General features: G+C 33.4%; 1 protein-coding gene across 9 annotated transcripts in view; it reads right to left on the reverse strand.

The window, feature by feature from the left end:
* LOC123564843 (transmembrane channel-like protein 7) overlaps positions 1–13,971 on the reverse strand; it is a 43,548-nt gene extending 29,577 nt beyond the window's left edge. For 2 of the 9 annotated variants that reach the window (XM_053537463.1, XM_053537465.1), the window contains exons 1-2: positions 4,687–4,991; positions 2,756–3,185 (exon numbers count right to left, since the gene is read on the reverse strand). In XM_053537463.1, the coding sequence (XP_053393438.1) occupies positions 2,756–3,102 (347 nt within the window). In that variant the 5' untranslated portion in view covers positions 3,103–3,185; positions 4,687–4,991. Of the gene's footprint in view, positions 1–2,755; positions 3,186–3,921; positions 4,192–4,565; positions 4,590–4,686; positions 5,019–9,720; positions 9,867–11,516; positions 11,702–13,825 lie in introns of those variants that run through there. The other 7 variants (XM_053537464.1, XM_053537458.1, XM_053537460.1 and 4 more) reach the window with 7 other exon arrangements.
* Between the last annotated feature and the right edge of the window lie 351 nt (positions 13,972–14,322).

Below are 14,322 nucleotides of genomic sequence, written 5' to 3' on the forward strand. Positions count from 1 at the left end.
CCTAACTTCGTTTTATTTCCTTGCTTTTATATGGCCTAACTTCATTGAAATTCCTTGCTTTTATATGGACTAACGTCATTGCAATTCCTTGCTTTTATATGGCATAACTTCATTGCAATTCCTTGCTTTTATATGGCATAACTTCATTACACTTCCTTGCTTTTATTATGGTACAACTTCATTGCAATTTCTTGCTTTTATTATGGCCTAACTTCATCACACTTCCTTGCTTTTATGTAGCCTAACTTCATTGCAATTCCTTGCTTTTATATGGCTTATATTCATTTTATTTCCTTGCTTTTATGTAGCCTAACTTCATTGCAATTCCTTGCTTTTATATGGCCTAACTTCATTGCAATTCCTTGCTTTTATATGGCCTAACTTCATCACACTTCCTTGCTTTTATGTAGCCTAACTTCATTGCAATTCCTTGCTTTTATATGGCTTATATTCATTTTATTTCCTTTCTTTTATGTAGCCTAACTTCATTGCAATTCCTTGCTTTTATATGGCCTAACTTCATCGCACTTCCTTGCTTTTCTTGCTTTTGTATGACATAACTCAATCATTTTTCAATGGTTTGAGTAAATATGAATGCCATAATCATGGAGTACTGGCAATTTTTTCTATTATGGACCAAAACAGATACAAAGAAAAAAACATTTTAGGAATGTCCTTTTAAACAGTTTTAAAAGAGCTATGTTATAGTAAAAACAAGGCAAGTATGAATTGCTAAGAATATTATCTGTTTTAAGTAGCTTTTCAGAAAATAAAATCATAAATTAAAGATTTCAAGCTGTCATAGATCTATATACATTTGTACATAAATACAAACATTTGATCCAAAATAATGCCCATAAACCATACAAAATTACTTCAAAATATCACAAAGAAAGCTATAAAAGTTGCATAAAGTAAAACCTTCTAAATGAAATGCCAAAAAAAGCAATCCATTTACTGTAACAGGACAATATTTACTTGTTTCATTAAAACAATTAACAAGAGTTTACCTTAGTTTAAGTGATAGATATCGTTATTTTCAGCATTTGCTTTTCAGTCAAAATGCTGTTTCCATTCTAGAATTAATTCTTTTAATGTTTAACCTTTAGCCTGCTGGTGGCAAATGATTCTGCCTTCGTGACCAGTGCAGACCAAGATCATCCTGCGCTGTTCACTAGTCAGTCAGAAATTTTTCACTGAACACCCCTTTGAATTATAAGTGGTACTGCCCAAACTGAATGACAGACCGGTCCATTTTAGAAATATTAAAAAGTTTAATACATATATTCATTAAAAACCTTGGAGTAGTCTTAAAAGATGTTTGTGCTCTACACAGGATGCATTGTACACATTTAATATTTGCCTAAACAGAAAAAAAAAAAAAACAGAATAATTATTAATATTTCATGGCAGGAATGAAATTCTATCCTCTTTCTCCTTCAGTATGTTTGATTTATATGAGAACTAATTGTTTGTCGACGGATTTAGCCAAGAATCAATACCCGGGTATCGCAACGAAACGTCTCCAATTACCTGGATCAATGTTCGTATGCACTTTTGGTGCTGTTATCAGCTTCCTACTTCCTCTCATTGATTTTTGGGCTATTAAAGCTATTATGCAGTCGGATAAATATTTAAATAAGTTAGTATATTCATCTTTATTCATTTTACTCTGCGGGTGTTTCTCCATTAAAGGCCTTACAATGCTAGCATAGCCCCTTCGGGTGCTAGACATAAATTGAGCCGAGACATGAGACATCCAACATAGTGGTTTACGACCAGCATGATATCCAGACCAGCCTGCGCATGCGCACAGTTTGGTCAGGATCCATGCTGTTCGCTTTCAAAGCCTATTGCAATTAGAGAAACTGTTAGCGAACAGCACGGATCCTGACTAGACTGCGCGGATGCGCAGGATGGTCTGGATCCATACTGGTCTCAAAGCCACTATGTTGGTTTTCTCATGGCGTGGCTCATTTACCTTGGCAAACCTGAACTCCAATAAAACACTGACTGTTTGTGGTCTTTATGGGATGAACAATGTTGAGTTATCCACAGTTGTGGGCAATCCAAACACAAAGATGACCATAATGTAATGCTCGCCTGAGCCTGGGTGTTTAAGCAATTGGTGCTCAAGTGTGTGTGTGTTGGGGTTTAACGTCTTTTTCAACAATTTTTCAGTCATATAAATGACGGTGTCTACTTGTAGCAGTGAGCACAATACACAACTTTATAGTGCTGCCTCACTGGAATATCACTCCTTAGACATGTGGCATGATACCCCCAGTCACATTATACTGACACTGGGCTGACCAGTCCTAGCACTATCCTCTTAATGCTGAGTGCCAAGCGAGGAAGCTACTATTACCATTTTTTACGTCTTTATATAAGTGGTGTTTCAATGTATATTGATGCCATCTAAAAACTAATGTTTTTTCATTTGAAAAATTAACAATTTGAGACAAATTCAAAACCTGAAACATTCTGAAGTTATTCATTTCTGAATATTTCAGGAAAAATCAATATCTGAAACAATCTGAATTTATTTCTGAATCTTTCAGACAAGTTCAGTAAAAGTTCAGAAATATTCAGAACATAAACTCCCTGTTCAGAAAAATTCAGATTGCAAAAAAATGTTCAGACAGTGTTCAGTCTATATTAAGTTTATCATGACAAGAGTGCTATACAGATCTAGAATCTGGTATAACGTAATATAACATGATAAGGAACCCAATGAGGAAAGCTTTTTCTTTACCTTTTTCTCTCCCACAGATAGGGTGTCCATGCATGACTGTTATTAAATCTCTTGTTTATATACGTATCCACTTCTTCCACACTTTCAACCTTTTTCTTCGGTTTTCCGCGATAAACAAAGTCCGATTCAACTTTCTTTTCAGGAATACTTTCCTTTTTAACCTCAGCATTTGCTTTAGATTCTTTTTTAACTACAGGTTCACTTTTCTTAGGTTTAACAGGTTCACTGACAGTTTGTTTTGGATCACCCCAGTCACTGTACGATGGGGGTTCCATTGGTACTTCCTCAACGGGGTCATCATCCCAGGGGTCTGGTGACACTCGGTTTCCTCTAGCACCAGTCCACATAATGTCTTTTGAATTTTTTTTGATCTTATTCCAATATATTTTGTTTTACTGTTTCTTTAAGTAAAATGTTTTCTACCTAATTTCTGACAGTAAAATGAGAAAAATGAGAAAACAGTAAATCAACTAACAAATTTATAATATTAAATATAAATTTACTAGTCAAATCTTGTATTTTGAGAAAAACAGTTCCTGTGAAGTTGCAATAAATAGTTCAGTTGTTTATTCCATACAGTCCCAATTTTTCTCTTTTCATTAAAATGAAATACCTATATAAACTTCAAAGTAAATAATAAAACCCAAAGTGTCATCTATTTCTTTTTGTTAATTTATATTAAACAAATACATCTTGTTTGAAATCTACCCCTGTAGTTTTCTTATTATAAATCCATTACAATTTATAACAATTGTCGATAAACAAAATATCTCCATTCCACTGTCTTAAGATACAATAACTTAACCCTAATATTTCCTTATTTCAAATCCTGTTATTTGATATTACACTAAAGTCTTATTTTTCACAATTTTTTAAGTCTGTCAATAACTAACAAATATGGCATGTTTCTGCATGATCAGATATATATTTCTTTTTAACAACTTCTCTCCAAACTTGTGAAAAATAAACAATAGGCAAACTTGAACATTTTCAACTCTAATTTCCTTAAGCAAATATTTAAATGCAGAACTTTAAACAGAAAGTTTATTACTGGAACAATAGGAAGTTAAATCTGCATTTTAGAATCAATAGAAAATGAAATAAAGAAAAAATTAATACTGTTTTAAATTAGATGTACATGCAAAAGGAAATTTTGTCTTTTTTACCTTTCTTTTCCAGATCAATTTGTCTTTTACATGTAATTGGTTAATTCTATTATAAGTTTTTTACTAAAATTACAATTTCTTTTTATCTTTACAAAAAAGAAATCACCACAAGTTACCGAAAAATGATTTTTATCTCCCAAAAACTATCGCACAAATTTTCAAAAAAGAAACATCACATTTTTAAGGTAATAATTCACATTTTCCTGTATTCCTTCTTCAGCCCAGAGCAAACATTGTATTGACAAAGATGAACAATAAACGGTTTGTACAGCGCCTTAATTATGGACAGATCTTATAAACCATATTTACAATGTAAAATTAAACAATGGACCGACGTTATTCATTATTCATGACGTATCTTTGTATTATTCGCTACTACGGGTAGCATGACATTATATTAGACCATTATAATGAAACAATACCTTACAGAAATAAATTGCTACATGTTATATTTACTGGACAGGTGTATTTCATTTTAGGAATAAATGTACACTTCTTTTACTTTTTTTTTTCATAAAATTGAATAACCTTGTATTGATATTTACTCTAATACTATTTGTCAAAGTAAAATTTTGTGTTTGAAAATTTATTTGTGGTGTATTTACCTTTCAACTAAAATTTTTTTTGATAGAATCTATAACTACCTCTCCGAAGAACTTTTTTCACAAATATATTGTGGATTACATTCAGATAAATTTTAATATTTCATTTAATAAAATAATAATAAAAAAATCCTGAAGACTGCTTTTCTAAATCCACATGTACCTGGTATTTAAAATTTTAGTCCTGTTTGTTTAATATGCACACATATAATTTGTTGAACACATATATTTCAACACATAATTTTTCCCATTTATGCACAAAACACTTCTGCCTCAAAGGCTAGTCAACCAAGCTATCATGTATTTTAAAATTCTCCACTTTGTAAATATAAGAATGTCCAGTTCTTACTATATCCACTAACCACTGTAAAATCTTGCATTAAGTAAACTAATATTTTCTTTCCCCCACTTTCTTTATGTACACAAGGACAGATTTTCTTAAAACTGCGATTTACATCTGAAATATCAGGCGATCGTTTTAAAATCGCAATACTATTCTTTGCTTAATTGGTTTCTTTTGTTAGAGTGCATAAAATCTTTAAGTATACATTTCAGATTCTAGGTATCATTTTACAATAACAAGTTAAAAACTATTATAAAAACTTTTCACACAATAAAATAAGCAACAAGTCTTTTTTTTTTTTTTTTTTTTGCAACAAAATGCATGTGGTTGTTTTATACATCATTGAGCATCAATACTGATATATGAAATGAAGCAATTAGAAATCTGACAGAGTAGAATATTAAATTGGCAGTTAGTCACAATGATACTTCCTGGTAGATGATTTCTTTTGCACATTAACATTAATTTGCATACACTGATGTTTTCAAATTGCCAGTTTTCTAGACTTCCAGTTTTCTTACCACTCAATATTCATGACTTGCATCAATTTATCAGTTAATTAGAATTTGGAAATACATTTAAAGCTACTTGCCCACAGTTTGGGTGAAATTTTTCAACATGTTCATGTCCACTAAATTTGGTATAGAATGTGCATACATTGTTGTATGATACTGAACAAGAGCTGTCCGTAAGACAGCCAAGCTCAACTATTCGAAATATTGTCACAGAAGCAGGAAATTATTACCCAAAATGTTAAATATCAAAAGAGTTTTAAGTTCGAAAGGGGGACATAATTTGAACAAAATAGATATCAGAGTTATGGGACTTGATGTTATCAACTAGTTTTATAACCTCGAAGAAACATGTTAAGTTTCAATTCAATATTTGCATTAGTTTTGGGGATAGTAACTTGCATGTAAAACTTTAACCAGAATTTTCTAAGTCCAAAAGGGGACATAATTTGCTCAAAATACATGTTAAGAGCTATGGAACTTGACCCAGTGAGGCTGGTAATTGACCTAGAAAAAGAATAAATAAGTTTCAAAGCTATATGCCTTTTGGTAATAGCTGTATGTACTTGCACGCAAAACTTTAACCAGGATTTTCTAAGTCCATAAGGGGGCATAATTTGCCCAAAATACATGTCAGAGTTATGGGACTTGGTGCTATCAACTAGTTCTATAACCCTGAAGACACATGTGAAGTTTCAATTTAATATCTGTAGTAGTTTTGAGATAGTTACTTGCATGTAAAACTTTAACCAGGATTTTCTAAGTCCAAAAGGGGGCATAATTTGCCAAAAATACATGTCAGGGTTATGGGACTTGACCCAGTGAGGTAGGTAATTGATCTAGAAAAAGAAAAAATAAGTTTCAAATCTATATGCCTTCTAGTAATAGCTGTATGTACTTGCACGCAAAACTTTAACCAGAATTTTCTAAGTCCAAAAGGGGGCATAATTTGGCCAAAATACATGTCAGAGTTATGGGACTTGACCCAGTGAGGTAGGTAATTGATCTAGAAAAAGAAAAAATAAGTTTCAAATCTATATGCCTTTTAGTAATAGCTGTATGTACTTGCACGCAAAACTTTAACCAGAATTTTCTAAGTCCAAAAGGGGGCATAATTTGCCCAAAATAAAGGTCAGAGTTATGGGACTTGGTGCTATCAACTAGTTTTATAACCCCGACGACACATGTGAAGTTTCAATTCAATATCTGCATTAGTTTTGGAGATAGTAACTTGCATGTAAAACTTTAACCAGAATTTTCTAAGTCCAAAAGGGGGCATAATTTGCTCAAAATACATGTTAGAGTTATGGAACTTGACCCAGTGAGGTTGGTAATTGACCTAGAAAAAGAATAAATAAGTTTCAAAGCTATATGCCTTTAAATAATAGCTGTATGTACTTGCATGCAAAAACTTAACCAAAGTGTGACGCCGACGCCGACGCCGACGCCAGGGTGAGTAGAATAGCTAGACTATTCTTCGAATAGTCGAGCTAAAAATGACAAAATGGGTGAAAATAAAAGGTACTGGTAAAAAATGAATTAAAAATGTAAATTCTCTGCATTATTTCAAAAGCATAGCAACGGTTTACTACCTTCTGAACAATATTTTGATTATTTACAAGAATTTGTTGCAAAACTCATGTCAATAAGTTTGTTCCACTATAGATCAACTTAATGCATCGAGGCGTGTCTGCGCTTTTAGCTCATAACAATACTGCGGTAAACGCCAAGGATAGCAGATAAGTCACGCTTCAATAATTGATGTTGAATCATAGTCACTTTTGGAACACTCACTTGTTATGGATTTTTGAGAGAAATTATTTTCCGCCTAAAATGTTTGAGTCCCTTTAAATAGTAAATACATGAAGAAATTACAAGAGGATGCATTCATGTTGCTTATCTCACAAAATTTTATGTTCAATACCACCACAAAATCATCTGTGATCACTTATCAGGAGAACAATGGCAGTTAAAGACATTAGTCTTTAAAGGAATGGACCAAATGGGGACCAGAAATAGAGAAAAGTTTCCCTTTTGTGATCTTGTTCCGTTTATCAAATTTCATATTAACCCGGATCATTTGTTATCTGAAGCACGAAATGCCACAATTGCTGATAAAATAATGGAAAGACTGATGGATGGAGAGTACCAGAAAATATATTGTATCAATCATGAGACTGTGTCTTGTTTTGAGACAAATTTGAGCAGGGAAAAACAGACATAATTTAAATGGGAAATAGATACTTTTTCTATTACCTGACTCCTTAATGAATCATAGTTAATGTCCTTTATGATCAATCAGTATTCAACATATATTTACTAGGCTTATATGTCAAAAATTTGAAAATAAAATTGTGAAAATTAATTTCTGACTGTATGTGAACAATAACTTACTTGAAAGGCTTGCCGTTCAATTGTTAAAACTATTGACCCTCTGTCCTCTAGAGCTGGACAATAGTTTTAAATATTAACTGGCAAGTCATTCAATAAATGTATAATATTGCACTATATCCTCAATACTGAACCCAGTTTCATACACCATATCTATCTAAAGACAGAAAAATCCAAAAGGTCATTTTTTGTTTTATTCTGTCATTCGGTCAACCAAAATTTCAATTACAAATAGGCTTTATAACTTTTAATAAAATGCATGCCCCCGGGCATACCTCTATAAAATATCACTGTTGATTTGTTGTGGTACAATACCTTGGACACGGTCTAAGTGTCAGGTATCATGACGTAAAATATCGGAAGATCTTTAAGTGCTTCTTAACAATATATCATATTGGAATATTTGACGGAATAAGTTATTTTTAACACAAGCAATTAATGCTATGTAAAGAAAGCGTGATATCTGTAAGGTTTAATCTCTTATTTAAATTCCGGATGAAAGAGGAAACGTACTGTATAATGTATTGAAGCATTAAATCGTTTAAAATATGATAATTGTGATGGGCTGTCTTTATACAGTCACCAATAGACCATTTAAATCGTGACAAAATATTTCTGCAATTTTCAACCTTGTTTTAATTAAAATGTAAATACATGTATTGTTAAATTAATACCGTTTTAAAGACATACATAAACCATGTATGTGCAGGCTGATCATGATCTACACTGGTCACAAAGGCAGAATCAGTTGTGTCCAGTATGATAAGGGTTCAACAATAACAATTAGGAGTACAGTAATTGCAAAATGTATAATTATGAGATTTTACAGTGCCACAAACTGTGTGTATCCAAATTTATTTATAGGGCCATAACTCAAATCAGCTGTTATTAAAACTGAAAGCAAATAAACAACAGCCTCTTCAAATGCATGATCAGTGACAATAAAAATAGATTTGAGTTGTTTGTGTACAAAGTTCAGTAATATATACAGCCAGGTTATCTTCCTGCTTTCTTGGTAGGCAAATAAATTATTCTACCAGACAAGAAAAGACAAATCTTTCTTTTCCCATATATTTTGAAGTTATACAGTCACTTGAAGGGGAAGATTTATTTTCTTCAATAAGACGTTTTTAAATATGTTTGAATACATATGTATCAAACATCACTTGATAAAGGATGCTCCCATGGTCTAGCTTATCATCCACAATTTGGCTGTAAAATATGGCAAGGAGCATTGTAATAGGTAAAAGCCTATCCTACTTTAACCTAGGTTTGAGGCTGCCAGTAGCAGAAATTGTACCAATTTGCACACATGCTGATATCACAACCTCTCTTACAAAGCAATTTAACACATCTCATTTGTTTCTCCATGGACAAAGGTCTAGGAATTACTCACCTCATTTGTTTCACCATGGACAAAGGTCTAGGCATTACTCATCACATTTGTTTCTTCATAGACAAAGGTCTATGCATGACTCACCTCATTTGTTTATTCACAGACAAAGGTCTATGCATGATACCTCATTAGTTTCTTCATGAACCATAGTTTTGGCATGATTCACTCCATTTGTTTCTTTAAGGACAATGGTCTAGGCATGACTCAACTTTTTTTTTTATCTCTTCACAGTCTATGGTCTAGGCATGACTCACCTCTTTTTATCTCTTCACGAACAATGGTCTAAGCATAACTCCCTCTTTTTATCTCTTCACAGACAATGGTCTAGGCATGACTCACCTCTTTTAATCTCTTCATGGGCAATGGTCTAAGCATAACTCACCTCTTTTTATCTCTTCACAAACAATGGTCTAGGCATGACTCACCTCTTTTAATCTCTTCATGGGCAATGGTCTAAGCATAACTCACCTCTTTTTATCCCTTCACAGACAACGGTCTAGGCATGACTCACCTCTTTTTTATCTCTTCACAGTCTATGGTATAGGCATCACTCACCTCATTTGTTTCTTAACAGACAATGGTTTAGGCATTGCTCTGATCAGTTTCATGACATGATGTTGCTCTTCTTCGGTATTCACTGCCATATCACCAAGACCTAGCTTCTGTAAAGCTTCATTTACTTCAGGGTTCTCTGGAGAAACCTTGAATTAAGCAAGAACAAATATTTCTATTAAATTCTTAAAGTATTTTGTATGTCTCTCAGTGCTGACTGGAAATAACATGGGTATTTACCATAACTACACCAGAACCTTCCTCTCCTGATCAGAATTTGAGCATGATCTTTTCTATATGTTAATGATTTTTACTTACTGATTTCATTCTTGGAGAAAATAGTCTTTGACATGAAATTATGTATTTGGTATTTAAACAAGCCTCAGCAACTGGCTGTTTATCGAAAATGTGTACCATCACCTAGTATATTTTGTGTACTGGTATTTTCTACTTGTGTCTTCCAGTCTTACTGGCTTCTCAATCAAAATGTTAAAGTTTTAACTACACATCCTCATATGACACCAATATCTTATTTATTTAAGCAGACGTGAATTATTCATACAAGCTGCAATCTTTCTTTAAAACTGAGCTAAATAAATTAGCATAAACTAATATTCTACACAAACAGCACTTTCTTTTTTTGGCCATTCAAAAGCCAACCCTTATACAAATAAAGCAATCTAGACCATATTCTTTTATAAATGATCAAATCAGTTGTAAAGAAGGGCCTCCAGCCATTGTGAAACCTTATTTTTAACCTTTAGCCTGCTGACGGCAGGTGTTTTTTTGTTGTTTTTTTGTGACCACTGCTGACCAAGATCAGCCTATACATCTGTGCAGGCTGAACATCATCTGCACTGTTTGCTATTCAGTCAGTAAATTTTCAGTGAACACCCCTTGGAACAATTAATGGTACTGCCCAAATTGCATGATGGACTAGTCCATTTTTAGAAATTTGGCAGGGTAAAGGTTATAGATCAATTATAACTGTTATCTTGGATTTCTAAAAGTAGTCAATGTACAGTAAGGCATAATGGACACCTTTGTCAAATTCTACAACAGATGAGACTAAAATCTATTACCTCTGGATTTAGGTTGTGACATTCTATGTCTGAAGTATTGAGTCTCCCATTTTCTAACTTCTTTTTTAAACAAGAGCTGTCACTAATGGTGACAAATGCGTGTAATCATTAAGTACTATCAGCATGTTAAGTTTGAAGGTCCTGGGTGAAGTGGTTTGCGAGTAAAGTGCATTTATGCAAAAAGTTAACGTTGGCCCCTGTGACCTTGACCTTTGACCTGGTGACCCCAAAGTCAGTAGGAGTGGTGTACTCAATAAGTACTATCAGCATGTGAAGTTTGAAGGTCCTAGGTGCAGTGGTTCACGAGTAAAGTGCCTTCATGCAAAAAGTTAACGTTGGCCCCTGTGATCTTGACCTTTGACCTGGTGACCCCAAAGTCAGTAGGAGTGGTGTACTCAGTAAGTACTATCAGCATGTGAAGTCTGAAGGTCCTGGGTGCAGTGGTTCGCAAGTAAAGTGCCTTCATGCAAAAAAGTTAACGTTGGCCCCTGTGACCTTGATCTTTGACCTGGTGACCCCAAAGTCAGTAGGGGTGGTGTACTCAATAAGTACTATCAGCTTGTGAAGTTTGAAGGTCCTGGGAGCAGTGGTTCGTGAGTAAAGTGCCTTCAAGCAAAAAGTTAACGTTGTGACGAACGAACGGACGGACAGTTGAAAACTAATATGCCTCCCTTCGGGGGCATAAAAACTAGACAGCTCTATGACAGCATAGTTTACCTGATTGTTTTTCAGTTTCAGTGTTGATCTTCTCCTTTGTATACACTGGCGGTCTCTGCTCATCTTCTGACGTCCAAGTGTCATACCCAGGTTCGAGTACTGAGCCTCCTTGCTTGGCAGTGTGTTGGTTACCTCCTCCATGGTGCTCCGGTATACCTGATCACCACTGGACTTGTACACACAATCTGCAGGAAGAAGGGAAAACACCAGGAGTTATTTAGATTATTCAAAATATCCTTAAAATAACTTGGATTTCAAGGCTTTGGGCCAGTTGTTTTAAAACAAGATAATAAATCTTTCAGACATTTTCAGTTTGTGAATGAGATGTTTTATTGTCTTTTATTTTTCCTATCTTATTATAATTTTTCCTTGTTTATAAGTTTGCTTCTTACTTTAACCAAATCAAATTTCTTATATACTGAAAAGAAACCGTTTCTTTCACATGACAAAAATATTACTAGCTACTTATTCAAATATTTCTCATTCACATTTAAAGAACTGCTGTATCCCAATACTAAGGTCAATATAGCCTAATTATATAAAAGCAAGTACTCCCAATTTGTGCATGTAAACAAATATAATGTGTCTACTGCTTGATCAAAGAATAGGCAGAGAAAAGCTGCACAAAAATTGTCAATAGTTAAACAGGTGGAAATATTAACAACATTACTTTAGCCAGCCATTGATCTGCTTATAAATCCGCCCCATTTTTTTTTATGCATGAGGTCTACAAATATTGCCTGCTTTCAAGCTTGAGCAGTTTGTATTGAATGTTAACCGAATTTAGTCACAATGTTTATGAAAAAAAAATACCATGGCCAGGTGTGATAACTAACTGAATCCTACAAGTCTCTTGAGTTATGGCCCTTGAGTACTCAATATTGCAAAAATTGACAGTGTCCACTCTCTGTCTTGACTGGTTCTTATCCAATATTCACAAAACTTGGTCACAATGTATATAGGTGTAATATTTCAAAATGATATCACTTACTTCTGAACTTGGTCTCAGAAATTAAAACTATATAAAACATATACTCAGTACATTCAAGAACGCGTAACAGTGGTTTTGTAAAATTGCACAGAACTACATAGAGAGCAGAACTCAAACATACATTCAGTGAAATACTGAAATTTATCAATGAAATAAAATTGATATTTTCAATGTTTGAAACAGTGAAAATATCATTTTCATTTTCTATTGGTACGGAACTACACTACATGAAAAGAAAATAATAAATTGCAAAAAATACTTCAGTAAAGATATAGATGTATATAAATACTTACAGGATCATATAGATATATGTTCCTTGTTAAAAAAATCTGAAAGAAATCTGGAAACATGATAGAACTATTTGAGACTTTTTCTAGATAGATATCATGATGTCATGTCAGATTATGATGTCATGATGGGATGCACCTGATGTTGAAGGGGTAAATGGATATAATTTGTTTAAAACCATTGCAAATACATGAAATAAAAAGTTTATTTCAGGGTAAGATCGAAATATATTTCACTAGTGAACACCATAAATTACATTTTCACTTGTGGCTGTGCCATTCATGAAAATTAAACATATGGTGTTCATTTGATGAAATATATTTCGATCTTATGCTGAAACAAAACAAATATCTTCTATATCCTCAAAACTTAGTGTGAATCAAAGAAGCAGTAAAACAGTAATCGCACCAGATCACAGGGGAATGAGGAAAATTCTCAAGTTATCAGGGTTTAGAGTCATCCAAACATACAAGAGCCGCATCACGAGAAAATCAATATAGTGGCTTTGCGCAGTCTGGTCAGGATCCATGCTGTTCGCTTTCAATGCCCACTGCAATTATAGAAACCATTAGCGGACAGCATGGATCCTGACCAGACTGCGTGGATGCACAGGCTGGTCTGGATCCATGCTGGTTGCAAAGCCATTATGTTGGTTTTCTCATGGCGCAGCTCATCAAATAAAAGGAGAACTGAGGCTGAGCCAGGGACCATTACAATACTAGAGCACAGGAGCCCTGGCTATCGATGCCCGAGTGAGTGATGATGCTCTGTATAATGTGTACAGATCCAGAATGATAAAACCTGCTTTACAATACAATTATATTTCCCAAAAATATCACGTCATAAACTGTGCATTTCTAACTGCCCTAAGTGTACACATGTTCGATATATTGGACACTAAGCCTTGCTAATCTGGCAGTTTTTATTGTAGTTATGAAGAACTGTATCTAAAAACATTACTTTAAATTTTTCTAATTTCAACAGAACTGGAAAAAAAGTCTATGATAACATTATAACAAAAACGTCTTACCTGAATACCTAATTATCAAATAAAACAATATTAAAATCCAAGCCCTCTTCTTCAGTAATAATGACGTTTAGTATAACATAAAATAATAATCTACTTAAAAGCTTAACACATTTTAAAAAATGAAAGTAAACCTAGCTTAAACAGTCAATATTGCATGATGTCATAAATTAAAGCTCTTTCTTACTTATAAATAGTGTGACGTTTTCAATTGAAATTCCACCTACTATTTGCATTCAGGACTAGATCATTTGAAAAGGTATAATCAATCCTGTTATTGTAAAAAATACTGACACAATTATCCGTTTTCTTTACAAAAACTTTTTTTATGTTCCCCTTAGATTTTCTATTTATTATCCTATTCAAATTGGCTATTCTTGGTTTTCAATAATTTGGAAAAATCAACTTGTGCCATTAATCAATTTCCTTGTTATTCTCATATATTTGTATTTCATTTTTAGAAAACAATATTGTACAAGGAACTTCAGGCAAAGTTGTCA

Source organism: Mercenaria mercenaria, chromosome 2, assembly GCF_021730395.1.
Source record: "Mercenaria mercenaria strain notata chromosome 2, MADL_Memer_1, whole genome shotgun sequence".
In the NCBI taxonomy this organism is placed as follows: Eukaryota; Metazoa; Mollusca; class Bivalvia; order Venerida; family Veneridae; genus Mercenaria; species Mercenaria mercenaria.